This window comes from Myxocyprinus asiaticus, chromosome 26 (genome assembly GCF_019703515.2).
Source record: "Myxocyprinus asiaticus isolate MX2 ecotype Aquarium Trade chromosome 26, UBuf_Myxa_2, whole genome shotgun sequence".
Lineage (NCBI taxonomy): Eukaryota > Metazoa > Chordata > Actinopteri > Cypriniformes > Catostomidae > Myxocyprinus > Myxocyprinus asiaticus.
The window spans coordinates 39209863-39228317 of NC_059369.1; the positions used below are offsets into that span (position 1 = coordinate 39209863).

At 37.5% G+C, this 18455-nt stretch overlaps 1 protein-coding gene across 4 annotated transcripts in view; it reads left to right on the forward strand.

The window, feature by feature from the left end:
* LOC127416584 (E3 ubiquitin-protein ligase NEDD4-like) overlaps positions 1–17425 on the forward strand; it is a 55641-nt gene extending 38216 nt beyond the window's left edge. For all 4 annotated transcript variants that reach the window (XM_051655998.1, XM_051655996.1, XM_051656000.1 and 1 more), the window contains 16 exons: positions 188–406; positions 1251–1328; positions 1469–1523; positions 2686–2744; positions 3083–3148; positions 4194–4423; positions 7672–7793; positions 8265–8335; positions 9552–9647; positions 9878–9951; positions 10738–10798; positions 10895–10954; positions 11387–11494; positions 11986–12082; positions 12890–12962; positions 16209–17425. In XM_051655998.1, coding sequence (XP_051511958.1) covers positions 188–406; positions 1251–1328; positions 1469–1523; positions 2686–2744; positions 3083–3148; positions 4194–4423; positions 7672–7793; positions 8265–8335; positions 9552–9647; positions 9878–9951; positions 10738–10798; positions 10895–10954; positions 11387–11494; positions 11986–12082; positions 12890–12962; positions 16209–16311 — 1572 coding nt within the window. In that variant the 3' untranslated portion in view covers positions 16312–17425. The remainder of the gene's footprint in view (positions 1–187; positions 407–1250; positions 1329–1468; positions 1524–2685; positions 2745–3082; positions 3149–4193; positions 4424–7671; positions 7794–8264; positions 8336–9551; positions 9648–9877; positions 9952–10737; positions 10799–10894; positions 10955–11386; positions 11495–11985; positions 12083–12889; positions 12963–16208) is intronic.
* Positions 17426–18455: the final 1030 nt, after the last annotated feature.

Genomic DNA, 18455 nt, shown 5'->3' on the forward strand with positions numbered 1-18455 from the left:
CAAATTTTCAGTTTTGGTGAACTGTCCCTTTAAGAGTCTAACTTTACATTATTTACATTGCTCTGTGGAATGCTTGATTCTAATAAGTCAGTCGCAGCATTCTGCAAGCCAATATTTACAGTATCTATAATGACTGCTAAACTGTAATCGGTAGATTGATCAGTGAACTTTGACCTTTGCATCTCAGTTCATACAGCCGTCCTCAGAGGCGGCGGGTGGAGTCATGACTCTCTCCCAGAATCCCATGGGCTATGCTCCATCCCTTCTGTCCCCGGACGTGTCGCCTCAGCACGCACAAGCTCACACGCCGGAGCACGCAGGGCTGATGCCGATAGGCTGGGAGGTACGCAGTGCGCCAAATGGACGCCCGTTTTTCATAGACCACAACTCTAAGACCACCACATGGGTAAGACAAACAAATATACCAAAAAGTACCACGCAAGTACCATGTTTTTAAAATACCATGATATTCTTTGAAGTACCTTGGAATACCATGTAAATACCATGGTATGTAAATATGGTTATCAATCAGTAACATTGTATACACTGCCAGTCAAAAGTGTGGACACACTTGAATGAATTTGTTTCTCATGTCATCATTTACTCACTTTCATGTTGTTCCAAACCTGTATGACTTTCTTCCATGGAACACAGGAGATGTTAGGCATGTAAGGTTGATCTCAGTCACTATTCACTTTCATAGTATGGGAAAAAAACCTGCAATGAAAGTGAATTGTGACTGAGATCAACCTTACAAGCCTAACATCTCCTTTTGTGTTCCATGGAAGAAAGAAAGTCATACAGGTTTGGAACAGCATGAAAGTGAGTAAATGATGACAGAATTTTCATTTTTTTGGTAAAAATATCCCTTTAAAAATCTTTTGATGTAAAGGTTAATGCTTAAATGCTTGAAGCTGTTTTGTAGACAAATATAATTTGGCCTACATGTGGATTTGGTCACTACATACTTCTCATACTTTCATTTGTGTTCTTCATAGTTTTGATGACTTTACTAATATTCTAAAATGAGTAAAATAGTAATAATAAAGAATGAATAGATGTGTCCAAACTTTTCACTGTTACTGTATATATCTAAGTACCATGGTGTTACCATCTGTTACCATCAATGTACCATGGTACCACCTCAGTACTTTTTTTAAGTTCTTGTTTTTGACTTTTCCTGCATTTTTCATGCTATTGTCCATGCTGAAATCTACTTCCTTTGTTTGCCATTTCCTGTACTGTCACAGGAAGACCCCCGGCTGAAGGTTCCCATGCACATGAAGAGGAAATTCTCCCTAGACCCCTCTGACCTCGGCCCCTTGCCGGTGAGAGCAATAATGTCATCAATGATGTCATTATTCAGTGGTTTAATATTTGTTTAGTTTGACTTCACTGACATAGTCTTCAGCACAGAGGTTGAGAAGGCGTATTTGAGTGTGTGTGTGTGTGTTTGTGTGTCTTATAGCCCGGTTGGGAGGAGAGGGTGCACAGTGATGGCAGAATATTCTATATTGATCACAGTAAGTGTCAAGTTCATAATTATATCCACACCAGTTCACAAAACCACAATCCGGTCAATTTCAGGGTCAAAAATTAGCTTTTTAGCTAACTTCTTGCTTGCCACTGGTGAGTGAATATTTACTTCCAGCCATTAAAATGTATTTTGCTTAGTTTTTATTACAAAAATACACGTTTGTTCTTTTGACAATGGCATTATTAAACTGTTTTTCTAACATACCTGTATTTGTGTCAAACAGTGCAGCGTCACTTGCAGCATCATGTATGAGACAAGTCAGTCTCCATCTCTCAGTGAAACTGCACTTGACACAAAAACATGAAAACGCATCGTGTTTTTGTTCCTTACATTTTCATTTTGGTGGCTTAAAGGATTATTTCACCCAAAAATGCTAATTCTCTCAACATTTACTCACCCTCATGCCATCCCAGATGTGTTCGACATACTTTCTTCTGCAGAACACAAATGAAGATTTTTAGAAGAATATTTCAGCTCTGTAGGTCCATACAATACTTGTTAATGGTGGCGTGAACTTTGAAGCTCCAAAAAGCACATAAAGACAGCATAAAGTAATCCATATGATTCCAGTGGTTTAATCCATGTCTTCTGAAGTGATCCAATCGATTGTGGATGAGAACAGACCCAAAAGTTTCTCGTTTTCACTTTAAATCTCGACATCAACAGTCTCCTTGGCGATTATTATTTCAAACTCAGTTACACTTCCTATAGCGCCATCTAGCGCTCTGCGCATGCGTCAAGTGCTAGGAAGTGTAAACGAACTTGAAATCATGATCATGTCTAAAGACTGCAATGGCAAGATGTACAGTGAAAAAGGAGTTATATTTTGGTCAGTTTTCACTCAAAACATATTGGATTGCTTCAGAAGACATGGATTAAACCACTGGAGTTGTATGGATTACTTCTATGCTGCCTTTATGTACTTTTTGGAGCTACAATTTTTTGTTCACCATTCACTTGCATTCTATGGACCTACAGAGCTGAAATATACTTCTAAAAATATACATTTGTGTTCTGAAGAAGAAAGAAATCATACACATCTGGGATGGCATGAGAGTGAGTTAATGATGAGAGAATTTTCATTTTTGGGTGAAAATGTGAGATATGTAAAATCTGTGGAATTCAGATATCTTGTATTTATTTTACAGACACAAAAACCACACAGTGGGAGGACCCAAGACTACAAAATTCAGCCATCACTGGTCCGGTAAGTTCCGATGTGTTCTGTTTCTTTTTAAAGATGTGCAGTGTCAGAGCTTTAAGCCATTACTGAGTGATATTGAGACGGATTGATGTAGCACACAATGATCTTTGCCATATCCTGTTTCTAAAAATATTCTGAGCCAGAAACCCTGTACATTTCTTTCCATTCATTTCCTGTAGTGTGTGTACAGGTGTGTGTTTGTCATTAGGGTCAAGAGAGGAGGGGAGGTTATATTTGTCCTGTATGAAATGTAGGATGTTTGTCGGGTCAGGACCACTGAACTTCTGAGCAGATAAGAGGTTATGGATTATTGCTGAAGTGATTGTGTTCTGTTATTTCAGGCTGTGCCTTACTCCAGAGACTATAAACAGAAGTACGATTACTTCCGCAAGAAACTCAAGAAACCAGTATGTCTTTTTTTGTACAGAGCTGTGTTTTTCCTGTCCGGTTCACATGTCAATATCTAGACCAATAAACAAACTGTCATTTAGGGTTAATGGAGGTTCACATATACATTTTTAACCCAGAGAGTGCTCTAATGGGGCTGTCTCTGCCATTAGCATAGTGTATACAGCTTTAGATAAAAATCATCAATTATAGATTATTGTTTGATTTATCTGTACTAATTGGTCCAGAATGTTGATTGTATGTTTGCAAACCATATATGGTGCTTTTTCTCTTTCAGAAACATTCTCTACTTTTGAAGTGACTTGCTAACCACTTGACATATAGAGACCACTTTTTACCATCCAATCAGTTCTCGATGAATAAAATTGCACCCCACTCCTACTTTTTTTTTTTTTTACTTGATTATTGAAGTAAAATGGGTTGCAAATGATGTTTCATGTTGACTTGAACAACATGAAATGAAATGACAACATGAAATTGACGTTATTTACTGTGTAAATCGTATTGAGCAGGTTGACGGTCTCAGATGCGGAGGCAGCTGGGATTCGTCCTCTGCCACCCGGACTGAGGCGAATCACTACGCAACCACGAGGACTTAAAAGCGCATTGGGAATTGGGCATTCCAAATTGGGTGAAAAAGGGGGAAAAAAATCCCCCCCAAAATTATAATAATTATAATAATAATAACATGAAATATGTGCAACACGGACACTGTAAAATAAAGTGTTACCAAAACTTTTCTTGTCTCAGAGACAACATTTATACTGTTATCAAGGCCGCATGGGCGGAGAAAATTAATATGAACCAATTATATCATAACATGTTTAATCCAATCAAATCCTCATGGATAAAATCCCAGCTTCATTCAGAAATACATTACATCACATTACAGATGTTAAATGCGTTGCAAATTTAGTTTCATGTTGTCTCTTCTAAAATCATTGAGCAAAATTGTTCTGTGAATTAAAATGTAATAAATGAGTCTTTCTGGACAATAAAATAATTTTCTTTGTCTTCTCTTCTAACGTGGTTCCTCATCTCTAGGCAGACATCCCAAACCGCTTTGAGCTGAATGTAAGACGGAACGCTGTTCTGGAGGACTCGTACCGGCGAATTCTGTCTATCAAACGACCAGATCTGCTTAAGGCCCGTCTATGGGTGGATTTTGAGGGTGAGAAGGGACTGGACTATGGGGGCGTGGCCAGAGAATGGTTCTTTCTGATATCCAAGGAGATGTTCAACCCGTATTATGGGCTGTTTGAGTACTCGGCCACGTGAGTGATGAGATTTTGATATTCTCTTCTGTGTAGAACAAACTTTGTCTAAAAAACAAACCTTGATATTTTGTTTTTAAAGTGACAGTTCAACCGGAAATGGAAATTCCATCATCATTTACTCACCCTCATGTACAGTTTGGAATAATGTACAGATTTTGATCTTATGGAAAGAAATTGGTACTTTTATTCACCAAAGTGGCATTCAACTGATCACAATGTATAGTCAGGACATTAATAACGTGAAAATTACTATTACAATTTGAAAAAAATGTTCAGAACTTCTTAAACTCCTTCAAAGAGTTCTCATCAAAAAATCCTTCATGTGCAGCAATGACAGCTTTGCAGATCCTTGGCATTCTAGCTGTCAGTTTGTCCAGATACTCAGGTGACATTTCACCCCACACTTCCTGTAGCACTTGCCATAGATGTGGCTGTCTTGTCGGGCACTTCTCACGCACCTTACAGTCTAGCTGATCCCATAAAAGCTCAATGGGGTTAAAATCCAGAACACTCTTTTCCAATTATCTGTTGTCCAATGTCTGTTTCTTTGCCCACTCTAACCTTTTCTTTTTGTTTTTCTGATTCAAAAGTGGCTTTTTCTTTGCAATTCTTCCCATAAGGCCTGCACCCCTGAGTCTTCTCTTTACTGTTGTACATGAAACTGGTGTTGAGCGGGTAGAATTCAATGAAGCTGTCAGCTGAGGACATGTGAGGCATCTATTTCTCAAACTAGAGACTCTGATGTACTTATCCTCTTGTTTACAGGTGCATCTCAATAAATTAGAATGTTGTGGAAAAGTTCATTTATTTCAGTAATTCAACTCAAATTGTGAAACTCGTGTATTAAATAAATTCAATGCACACAGACTGAAGTAGTTTAAGTCTTTGGTTCTTTTAATTGTGATGATTTTGGCTCACATTTAACAAAAACCCACCAATTCACTATCTCAAAAAATTAGAATACATCATAAGACCAATAAAAAAAACATTTTTAGTGAATTGTTGGCCTTCTGGAAAGTATGTTCATTTACTGTATATGTACTCAATACTTGGTAGGGGCTCCTTTTGCTTTAATTACTGCCTCAATTCGGCGTGGCATGGAGGTGATCAGTTTGTGGCACTGCCGAGGTGGTATGGAAGCCCAGGTTTCTTTGACAGTGGCCTTCAGCTCATCTGCATTTTTTGGTCTCTTGTTTCTCATTTTCCTCTTGACAATACCCCATAGATTCTCTATGGGGTTCAGGTCTGGTGAGTTTGCTGGCCAGTCAAGCACACCAACACCATGGTCATTTAACCAACTTTTGGTGCTTTTGGCAGTGTGGGCAGGTGCCAAATCCTGCTGGAAAATGAAATCAGCATCTTTAAAAAGCTGGTCAGCAGAAGGAAGCCTGAAGTGCTCCAAAATTCCTTGGTAAACGGGTGCAGTGACTTCAGTTTTCAAAAAACACAATGGACCAACATCAGCAGATGACATTGCACCCCAAATCATCACAGACTGTGGAAACTTAACACTGGACTTCAAGCAACTTGGGCTATGAGCTTCTCCACCCTTCCTCCAGACTCTAGGACCTTGGTTTCCAAATGAAATACAAAACTTGCTCTCATCTGAAAAGAGGACTTTGGACCACTGGGCAACAGTCCAGTTCTTCTTCTCCTTAGCCCAGGTAAGACGCCTCTGACGTTGTCTGTGGTTCAGGAGTGGCTTGACAAGAGGAATACAACAACTGTAGCCAAATTCCTTGACACGTCTGTGTGTGGTGGCTCTTGATGCCTTGACCCCAGCCTCAGTCCATTTCTTGTGAAGTTCACCCAAATTCTTGAATCGATTTTGCTTGACAATCATATGGCTGCGGTTCTCTCGGTTGGTTGTGCATCTTTTTCTTCCACACTTTTTCCTTCCAATCAACTTTCTGTTAACATGCTTGGATACAGCACTCTGTGAACAGCCAGCTTCTTTGGCAATGAATGTTTGTGGCTTACCCTCCTTGTGAAGGGTGTCAATGATTGTCTTCTGGACAACTGTCAGATCAGCAGTCTTCCCCATGATTGTGTAGCCTAGTGAACCAAACTGAGAGACCATTTTGAAGGCTCAGGAAACCTTTGCAGGTGTTTTGAGATGAGTTAGCTGATTGGCATGTCACCATATCCTAATTTGTTGAGATAGTGAATTAGTGAGTTTTTGTTAAATGTGAGCCAAAATCATCACAATTAAAAGAACCAAAGACTTAAACTACTTCAGTCTGTGTGCATTGAATTTATTTAATACACGAGTTTCACAATTTGAGTTGAATTACTGAAATAAATGAACTTTTCCACGACATTCTAATTTATTGAGATGCACCTGTAGTTGTACATCTGGCCTTCCACATCTCTTTCTGTCCTTGTTAGAGTCAGTTGTCCTTTGTCTTTGAAGACTGTAGTGTACACCTTTGTATGAAATCTTCAGTTTTTTGGCAATTTCAAGCATTGTATAGCCTTCATTCCTCAAAACAATGATTGACTGATGAGTTTCTAGAGAAAGCTGTTTCTTTTTGTGCCAGTTTTGACCTAATATTGACCTTAAGACATGCCAGTCTATTGCATACTGTGGCAACTCAAAAATAAACACAAAGACAATGTTAAGCTTCATTTAACGAACCAAATAGCTTTCAGCAGTGTTTGATATAATGGCAAGTGATTTTCTTGTATCAAATGAGCAATTTAGCATGATTACTCAAGGATAAGGTGTTGGAGTGATGGCTGCTGTCTAGATTAGATCAAAAATGACTTTTTTCAAATAGTGATGGTGCTGTTTTTTACATCAGTAATGTCCTGACTATACTTTATGATCAGTTGAATGCCACTTTGGTGAATTAAAGTACCAATTTCCTTCCGAAACAGCAAAATCTGTACATTATTCCAAACTTTTGGCCGGCAGAGTAGTTCCAAACCCGTTTGACATTCTTTCCTCCATGGAACATGAAAAGGAGATGATGGGTAGAATGTTACCCCCAGTCACTATTCACTTTCATTGAATGGGAGAAAGAAAAAAAAATGCAATAAAAGTGAAAGGTGACTGAAGATTACATTCTACCTAACATCTCCCTTTATGTTCCAAAAAAGAAAGAAAGGTCAAGGGGTTTGGAACAACATAAGGGTAAGTGAATATTTTTTTTATTTTTTTTTGTGAACCATCCCTTTAAAGGAAGTTTAAAAGCAGTGCAGTTAACAACATGTATGCATGTGTGTTTGTGTGTGTGTTTCAGTGATAACTACACCCTACAGATTAACCCCAACTCAGGTCTGTGTAATGAGGACCACCTGTCTTACTTTAAGTTCATTGGTCAGGTAGCTGGAATGGCCGTTTATCATGGAAAGCTGTTGGACGGTAAGTGATGTCACAAATAATCTGTCAAGACCAATATACAAATATCCACAACTCACACTGACAACATTTCACTAGACGACTGCCCTCAGCTCTGTGCACAATGTGTAAATTCCAGTGTTGGGGAAGATCGGCCAACTACAAACTACTCATAATTTGAAGTATTTCAACCACAGTAGCTACAGTTAAAAACAGGCACTGGTTCAACATCTAGTATAATACAATGACATTTTTGTTGCAAAAAATGAAACATGAAATATTGCTTGCAAAAAAAAAAAAAAAGAATTTTTATTTAGTCAGATATTTAGTCAGAATATAATACAAATGTTATTATTTTTAGCAAATAATGTAGACAGCATTTTAGGCTTCAGATATGCTTTACTAATGTGATCTGATTCAGTTCCTTTTCATGTAATAACAAGCAATTTTCTGATAGTATTCGCCATGGCAGCTTTTTCTGTTTCTTCTGCACAGCTTTCTTCATTCGGCCCTTCTATAAAATGATGCTGCAGAAGCCAATCACGTTACAGGATATGGAGTCAGTGGTGAGTGACAGACATGCCTGAACCAATCGACATCATTTCTAAATGTTGAAGAATGAACAGGCAGTAGCATCTTCACTCATCTTTTGATCGCACTGCCAAAAGTTGCAACATTTTTACACAAGATTAGATTAAAAACTTAAAATATCCATATTATATCTGAGATTATAACTAAATGCCACTCGCTGAATAAAAGTAGTTCACCCAAAAATAAAAATTCTCTCATCATTTACTCACCCTCATGCCTTCACAAATGTGTATGACTTTCTTTCTTCAGTAGAAATGAAGATTTTTAGAAGAATATCTCAGCTCTGTAGGTCCATACAATGCAAGTGAATGGTGACCAAATCTTTGAAGCTTCAAAAAGCACATAAAGGCAGCATAAAAGTAAAAAAGTAAAACTCTAGTGGATTAATCCATGTCTTCTGAAGATATACAATTGGTTGTGGGTGAGATCAGACCAAAATGTAACTCCTTTTTCACTAATAATCTTGACATCAACAGTCTCCTTGGCGATCATAATTTCAAACTCGATTACACTTTCTAGCACCATCTAGCGCTCTGCGCATGCGTCAAGCACTAGGAAGTGTAATCGAGCTTGAAATCATGAATGTGCCTAGAGACTGCAATGACAAGATGTACAGTGAAAAAGAAGTTATGTTTTTCTCACCCAAAATCAATTAGATGGCTTTAGAAGACTGGAGTCATATGGATTACTTTTAAGCTGCCTTTATGTGCTTTATGGAGCTTCAAAGTTTTGGTCATTGTATGGACCTACAGAGCTGAGATATTCTTCTAAAAATCTTCATTTCTGTTCTACTGAAGATAGAAAGCATTACACATCTGGGATGGCATGAAGGTGAGTAAATGATGAGAGGATTTTCATTTTTAGGTGAACTATTCTTCTAAATATGCAGCATAGTCTCACAAAAATATAGCATAATGCTGTTTAATAGGTTTAGCTAATGCACTGTTTCACATGAAAAATAGTAAGGTGAATATATTGCGCAGTAGGCGCTAAGCAATTTGCAAGTACTCCATTTCGAACATAGCCAATGCCTCTGGGTCTTTAGGCAAATTATGAGTGTTGTATAAAATTGAACAAACAGTACACACTGAGCATGTTGATAACACTAATAATGTAATTAATGTTGCATGGAGTTTTGGCTCTCAGTTGTCAGAAACTAGTTAAGCTGTTTTTTTGCTCATATTATTTCAGGACAGTGAATACTTTAATTCTCTAAGATGGATCTTGGAGAACGACCCCACAGACCTGGATCTCAGATTTACTATCGACGAGGAGCTGTTTGGACAGGTAATGCGTAATACTTGAGTTTTACACTATATAAGCACCATAAAAGTATTCAGTACGACTAGTGCACTATATTCTATATCTTTTGAAACCATACAGTAGCTTTGCGTGAGAAACAGAGTGAAATTTCAGTCGTTTTTCAGTGTGAGGGTGAGGAAATGACAGAATGTTCATTTGTGAAGCTGAATATAGTACTATTTTGTTATTAACGAATAATTTGATCTCTTCTGCAGACGCACCAGCATGAACTGAAGCCAGGAGGCGCTGACATCATTGTCAATGACAGCAACAAAAAGGAGTACATTCAGTAAGTTTTACTGCCCTCCTGTGGCACAGAGAAGAACCACATCTGACACATGGAAGTTTATGTGCTAGAAATTGTAATTCCTGTTCAAAGATATCATTGTCATTAAAGGAATAGTTCACCAAATCTGCTGCAGACCACAAATTAAGATTTTTAGAAGAATATTTCATCTTTGCAGGTCCATACATTGCATGTGAATGGTGACCAAAAGTTTGAAGCTCCAAAAAAGCACATAAATGGTGCATAAAAGTAATCCATACAACTCCAGTGGTTTTATCCTTGTCTTGTGAAGTGATCCAATCGATTTGGGTGAGAACAGTCCAAAATATTAGTCCTTTTTCACTGTACATCTTGCCAATGCAGTCTCTAGGCACGATCATGATTTCAAGCTTGATTACACCTCCTAGTGCTGGACGCATGCTCAGCGCTCTAGATGGCGCTGTAGGAAGTGTAATCGAGCTTGAAATCATGATCGCCAAGAAGGCTGCTGATGTCAAGATTTATAGTACAAAAGGACTTGGATAGTGATCTGTTTTCTCACCCACACCTATCATATCACTTCTGAAGACATGGATTAAACCACTGGAGTCATATGGATTACTTTTATGCTGCCTTTATGTGATTTTTGGAGCTTCAAAGTTTTGGTCACCATTCACTTCAATTGTGAGGACCTACAGAGCTGAGATATTCTTCTAAAAATCTTCATTTGTGTTCTGCAGAAGAAAGAAAGTCATCCACTGAGAGAACTTTTATTTTTGGGTGATCTATCCCTCTGGTTTTTATTTGCAGTCTAGTGATGCAGTGGAGGTTTGTAGATCGGATTCAAAGACAGATGACTGCCTTCAAAGAGGTACAAACACAAATTCAATCGGTTTAGACCATTAATGCCAGCTGAAATGTTCACCCATGTGTGAGTTTGATCTTTGTGTTTGATCTTCCTTTGCAGGGTTTCTATGAACTGATTCCTCAGGACTTGATCAAGATATTTGATGAGAATGAGCTGGAGGTGAGACCTTTTACTTTATTTAAACTCGTTTTTTTTAAATAATTTTTAAAGAGAGAGAGAAAAGAAAACAAAGATACTGTGAAGGTTTCACAACAAAATCTTTCCCATCCAAGAAATTCCCTGCATGTCCCATTTTAACATTTGAAATAGTAAATGTTCTGTTTTAAATGGTTTTTAATACTTTAGAATCAGGGGTGTCAAACTCGGTTCCTGGAGGGCCACAGTCCAACCCTAATTAAACACACCTGAAGCAGCTAATCAAGGTCTTCAGGAGTGCTTGAAGATTACAAGGAGGCATTTTGGAACAGGGCTGGAACTAAACTCTGCAGGGCTGCGGCCCTCCAGGAACTGAGTTTGACACCCCTGCTAGATGGTGTGCAACTAATTCAGCTAAGCTCTCAAAGCACTGATTTATCTGTTTTTGTTCCTCAGTTGTTGATGTGTGGGTTAGGTGATGTGGATGTTAATGATTGGAGAGAAAACACCAAATATAAAAATGGCTACACCCCAAATCACCCTGCCATCATTTGGTTCTGGAAGGTCAGATTTTATTCTTTCAGTTCATCAGTACTCTTTGAATTTGTTACATGTTGTGCGTGCGTGTGTGCGTGTGTGCGTACGTGCGTGCGTGCGTGCGTGCGTGTGTTTGTATTAAAATCTTTTTTCTTTTTTTTTTACTTTTTCAAAAAATGTAGCTTTCAAGTCTTATTGTGTATTTTATTCCTATACAGTGCTAAAGAGTTGCAGGTTACAGTCATCTATAATCTGAATTTATGAATATAGGACTGAATTTATTTACTTTAGTACTCTTTGCTAATTTACTACCAATTCATCAAATAAAATATGCTTAAAACTGTTGTAAGAATTTCTAAAAATCTTTATAGCCTTCTGCTAAAGACATATATTTACATAATTGCTTTATTGCTTTTTGTTTGACCGACACATTCTATTGGTATTATTTATATGTATTATTATCTGTTAAGTAGATTGTTAATAACTGTAATAACTATAGTTGTTTGTTTGATTTTAAGACTGTACTGCTGATGGATGCTGAGAAGCGAATCCGTTTGCTGCAGTTTGTGACAGGCACGTCCCGTGTACCAATGAACGGCTTTGCTGAACTCTACGGTAAGTCCTGCCCCTGTGACATCAGAACGTCACATGGCATCCAACGAAAATAATGTTACTAACTCTAACACTCTCATTCATCATTTTACAGCATTTTCTTGTTGGTTTATTGATTGCAATCTCAACCTGGTCTCAGAATCACGTTACTATACCTACATTTTTGCAAAATGATTTTTTACATGGCTCTTTGTACTGTACGTGTTGCTGCAGTTTCCTGGTGAAATGCACACTTGAGGTGCTACAACAACAATGACTTTCATTCACTTTTACACAAATCACGAGTAAAATGGCAGATTATCATTACATTAAAACTTTCTTTTTCTTTTCACCATTCCTCCAAAGACCAACTACATTTACAAGCTTGTTCATGTGCGATCAAATCAAGTGGTAGCTCAACTGATAGAGCATTGCACCTGTGATGCAAAGGTCCCGAAGACCACGTGAGTCTACATGTGAGCTGAAAGTGTCATAGAAGCACCACAGAATGACCTGGTTGCTTTATGAATTGCATCTTTCATCTCATATTCGCTTTTTATGACACTATAGGTTAGATTTAGGTTTAAGGTTTAGGGTAGGGAGGTAGGTTTTGCTGATTTAAAAGTCAATAGAGCATTATCCTTAAAAACATAATCTGTTAGAGAGAAAATGTTACTCATTTTTAGCGCCACACAGTGGACATTTCATCTCAGAACTGCCACGATATGTGTAGGGAACCATGTAATATAATTTTGCAAAAATGTTTTGATACAGTCACGTAATTTTCATGAGATCTGGCTTTAAAATCACATTTTTCTGTTCAATTTTCAGGATCCAACGGGCCACAGTTATTTACCATTGAGCAGTGGGGCGCTCGAGACAAACTGCCCCGAGCGCACACATGGTGAGAGGCCTGTCTGTCTGTCTGTCAATCTGAGCCACATCTTTGTCTGTGTCTGTCCGCACCTGTCTGTCTCTTTGCTGCTCTCTCTGGCATGTCTATCTCTCCTGACAACTGACTTTCTGAGTCGGTTCATTCCTGTGATGTAGCACCTTTTCAACTGTAACTCTGTATCTGTAACAAATGAGTATGCCTGTGCTGTACATGCATTTCTATAAACGGGTAAAACGCGTAGAAAATAAATATTCTCTGGTCAAGCTTAGACACTTAAGCACTATTAATTATAACTTTATTATTTACACCAGGACTACTCTACTTCGGAAAGGTCAGGGGCCGCAAAGCTGGATCCCTGTACCTTCGAGGGCCGTGCTCTTAATTTTTATGATCACATATATATATACAGTTGTGCTCAAAAGTTTGCATACCCTTGGAGAATTGGTAATATACAGTATGTACCATTTTTAAAGAAAACATGAGTGAGCAGGCAAAACACAAATTTATTTTATTTCTTATGGGATTCATATTCAACTGTAGGTTATAACAGAATGGCACAATCATGAAACAAAACATGGCAACAAAGAAAAAAATGAAATGACCCCTGTTCAAAAGTCTGCATACCCTTAGTTCTTAATACTGTGTATTGCCCCCTTTAGCGTCAATGACAGCGTGCAGTCTTTTGGTTGTGACCATAAAGCTCTATTTTGATCTCATTACTCCAAATCACAGTGTGCCAGAAGCTGTGAGGCGTGTTAAGGTGTTGTCGGGCATATTGTAACCAGACTTTTTTGTGGCATTGGCGCAGTAAAGGCTTCTTTCTGGCAACTCGACCATGCAGCTCATTTTTGTTGAAGTATCGTTGTATTGTGCTCCTTGAAACAACCACACCGTCTTTTTCCAGAGCAGCCTGTATTTCTCCTGAGGTTACCTGTGGGTTTTTCTTTGTATCCCGAACAATTCTTCTGGTAGTTGTGGCTGAAATCTTTCTTGGTCTACCTGACCTTGGCTTGGTATCAAGAGATCCCCGAATTTTCCACTTCTTAATAAGTGATTGAACAGTACTGACTGGCATTTTCAAGGCTTTGGATATCTTTTTATATCCTTTTCCATCTTTATTTAGTTCCATTACCTTGTTACGCAGGTCTTTTGACAGTTCTTTTCTGCTCCCCATGGCTCAGTATCTAGCCTGCTCAGTGCATCCACGTGAGAGCTAACAAACTCATTGACTATTTATACACAGACACTAATTGCAATTTAAAAAGCCACAGGTGTGGGAAATTAACCTTTAATTGCCATTTAAACCTGTGTGTGTCACCTTGTATGTCTGTAACAAGGCCAAACATTCAAGGGTATGTAAACTTTTGATCAGGGCCATTTGGGTGATTTCTGTTATCATTATGATTTAAAAAGGAGCCAAACAACTATGTGATAATAAATGGCTTCATATGATCACTATCCTTAAATAAAAGACAGTTTTTTTTGCACAATCAGTCATATTTTCAAAATCAATGCCAAAATTTCACAATTTCTGCCAGGGTATGCAAACTTTTGAGCACAACTGTGTGTATATATATATACATCAACGCATGTGGCCCGCGGGCCGCGTGTTGAGTAACGCTGATTTACACAATGCAAGTAAATGAACAGGATCCCTAATAGAATGAAAATAAAGAGCTCAAGTTAGCCATTGCTCAGTGAGGAGTAACAGTTAGCTTACATGAGGGTGACAACTTGGAAGGTATTTTGGGTGTTTTTTAACAATCTTTTAAAATGTTGATATATCATTCCACTTTTGTAATTTATCAAAAAAGATGTAATGTTTTAGAGTGAGACAAACCAACTAATGCCACAAAACATGAACATGAAGTAATCAAATCCATTGCTGATACTTACTGATGTTTGTGCTGTTTTTATGTCACTTCCTGTAGGATGATGTCATTAATTACCTGGCTTTTGTTAGTTAAAAGGATATTACTAAAGACTAACAGAATGAAAAGTGATTTCAAGGACAAAACCTACAATACAATGAATAATCAATAAAAACAATATTGCCATTTTTCCCCCGATTAGATAAAAAAGAAAGAAACTTTCTTCAGCAGAACACAAATGAAGATTTTTAGAAGAATATTTCAGCTCTGGAGGTCCACACAATGCAAGTGAATGGTGGCCAAAACTTTGAAGCTCCAAAAAGTACATAAAGTCAGCATAAAAGTAATCTGTTCAACTCCAGTGGTTAAATCCATGTCTTCTGAAGCGATATGATAGGTGTGGGCGAGAAACAGATCAATATGTATGTCCTTTTTCACTATAAATCTACTTTCACAGCATTCACAAGAGCTCCTCTTCTTCTGTTTTTAGCAGATTCACATTCTTCGTGCATATCGCCACCTACTGGGCAGGGAAGAGAAATAAAATAGGGAGGGATAAAGCAAAGGAAAAGAATAAATAAAACATATTTGCATAACAGCCCAGCAGGTGGCGATATGTGCAAAGAATGCAAATCTGCTAAAACAGAAGAAGAGCTCTTGTGAACGCTGTGTGAAAACAGATTTATAGTAAAAAAGGACTTAAATATTGATCTGTTTCTCACCCACACCTATCATATCACTTCAGAAGACATGAATTAAACCACTGGAGTCGTATTTATTACTTTTATGCTGCCTTTATGTACTTTTTGGAGCTTCAAAGTTTTGGCTACCTTGAACAGCTGAAATATTCTTCTAAAAATCTTCATTTGTGCTCTGCAGAAGAAAGAAAGTCACACACATCTGGGATGACATGAGTGTGAGTAAATGATGAGAGAATTTTCATTTTTGGGTGAACTATCCCACTGTTTGTTTAAGCATCTCGACAAAGCAACATTGGCTCTACCTATAGAGTGAGTGTAGGGCAGGACTATCCGTTTTTTGACCAATGAAAGACGGGTAAGTGATTGACAACCTGTTATCTGTTTGAAAACATTTATTATTTTTGCAATTCTGTTGGGCGACATGTTGCGCAGAAATAACACACTTAAGCTTTAATAAACTCCTAGTTTTTCATGTTAGAATGGTAATATCTGCTAAAAACCATTGTAGAGAAACTATTTAAAATTTGCCCGTTTTCACTTGATTGTGATATTGTGATACAAGAAAACTAACTGTGATTTTAATTTAAATGGTGAGTTTATTATTTTATCCAATATACAGAGGGGACATGAAAATGTGCTGCATTGTAGGAATGACCCAGCTGTTCTCTGTCTCTTTCGGTCAGTTTCAACCGGTTGGATCTTCCTCCATACGAATCATTCGAGGAGCTACGTGAGAAACTGCACATGGCGATTGAGAACGCTCAGGGCTTTGACGGTGTGGATTAAATGAGACTCGGGCTGCCACGGCAACACTGTCACCATGGCGACAGCATCACAACTGTCGGTTTTAAAGTGGGCAGCACACATGTGCACATGGCTCTGCAGGAAATACGTGAGAATGTCCAGTAAACTGACCTGAGAGCAGTTTTAGCAGCAGACAGGGTGAATATGGTGTTACATAAAGCTGATTTGGAGTCATTCAGTTTCCCTAATTAAGAAAAAAAAATCAACATATTGAGGATAGACAGAACTGTGTAATGTGCTCTATCACACATCTGTTTGCTTATGATGTTTACAAATTAACGTTTTGTAATATACTTCTGGATACAGCTATAAAGTATGTTTCTATGTACACTGTTTCTAAATACCTATAGATTTTGATCACATCTAAATATTTTAGCATAATTTAGAAATTGTGTATTTCCGACATGAGCTTTTAATGTACACTTTATAGTTACAGGGAAGGTGTGCACTAAATGGTAAAAAAGGCCTTCTGAAAATGTATCAAAATGCAGAATACGAGACCATTTTTTTAATTTATTTTTTTTCATAAATTCAAATTTATCCAAACAGGTCTTTTCTCAATATTTTATCTTAATCAGTTCTTCATATGACTACCTTTTACGTTTACATTTTTTTTTTTTTTTTTTTTCCAGAAACCCCACTTTCTAAAATCTAATTGTTTGATTATTATAATCAATCTTTTGTACTGGTTTTGAAGGTTTAAGCACTTTTCTAAAAACAGAGGTTTCAAGTCTTATTGTGTATAGATCTATCACCTCAGTCAAGCTCTTTTGTGACAAATCATTGCTTTATATCATTTTTTTTTTATTGTTTACAGCATAAACACTGCTTAAAGTAAGCATGTTTTATTTCACAGAAAAATATATCGGACTGTTAAATTACATTACCTTTATTTGTAATATAAAACAATTTGATTTGAACTTTCTTTTAATTGAGAAACACTATGTCTATACTGTTGTATAATTGCATTCTGTTGCATTCTTGGCTCTGATGAGAGGGAATTTTCAGAAAGTGTTTTCCAAAAGTAAATTGTGTTGATTTAAATTGCCATATGTATTTTTGAAAAATTAATTAAACAAAAACATCTCTGCCCATGTGTTGTTTTCAGTTTCATTTTATATTAAATACATATATTTTTGTATTTTATATTTAAATAATATTTTGCATAAAAAAATTAAGTCTGTTTGCAGGCTTAATTCTCCCAATTCTCATTGCTGTAATGCAGAAAATATACATTATATAAACAGTAAACTGCTGTTACTGCTGATTACTGTACTACGGTAATGAGAATCATCGTTGTGAATAATAATAAATGAGAGTCTAATCTAATGACGATTTTGGTGATTTTATTTTTATTTATTTATTTTTTGCAATGCTAAATATGATTTATTACTCCACAGGGTTGTAGTTTTCTAAACGTCCACTAAGTGGTAGCAATGGCGCATGTAAAACTAAGACGCACTGTTGCGTTCAACCAACAGGGGGCGCATCATCGCCATAAACATTTTCTTACAAGAGTAGGGTCGATATATATATATACTTTTGTATAATGTATATAATAGACTTCAACTCTGCATACGATGTCGCTTAAATAATACTTAAAATATGTTTAAAGTTACAGTGTATGTGATCAGAAAGTCAGTGTTTAAGTTTCTCTTAGTTTATGAGAGCACTCAGTGATAACAGGGGGTGTTTTCAGCCAAAGGGAGGTCCATTCTCTAAAGGAGTGCTCTTGCTTTGCTCTTTTTCTCTTTCCCATCCCCCTTTCTGCCCACCTTCTGCCCCATAGCACCCTCAGAGGTCAGCTGACTGGTCACACACCATTTCATTCAGTCGCTTGGACTGAATGGGTCAGAGGGGTGTGGCCTTCTGCTCTGGAGGGCGGGATGGTGTGGGAAAGTGACAGCACCCCTGACCAATGAGAGGGGATCTTAGGATATGCGCCGGATCTTCTTTTGCTCTGTAGTGACAAATCCCTTAATGATTTGATCCCTTATTGATCTCTTGGTGCATTAGCATATTAGCAGTTGCTTTTCCAAAATTGAAATGGGATAAATGAAACACATGCTCTCTATAACAAACACACATGCACAACTAATTAAGAACAAGTTTATCTTTGGTGCTCA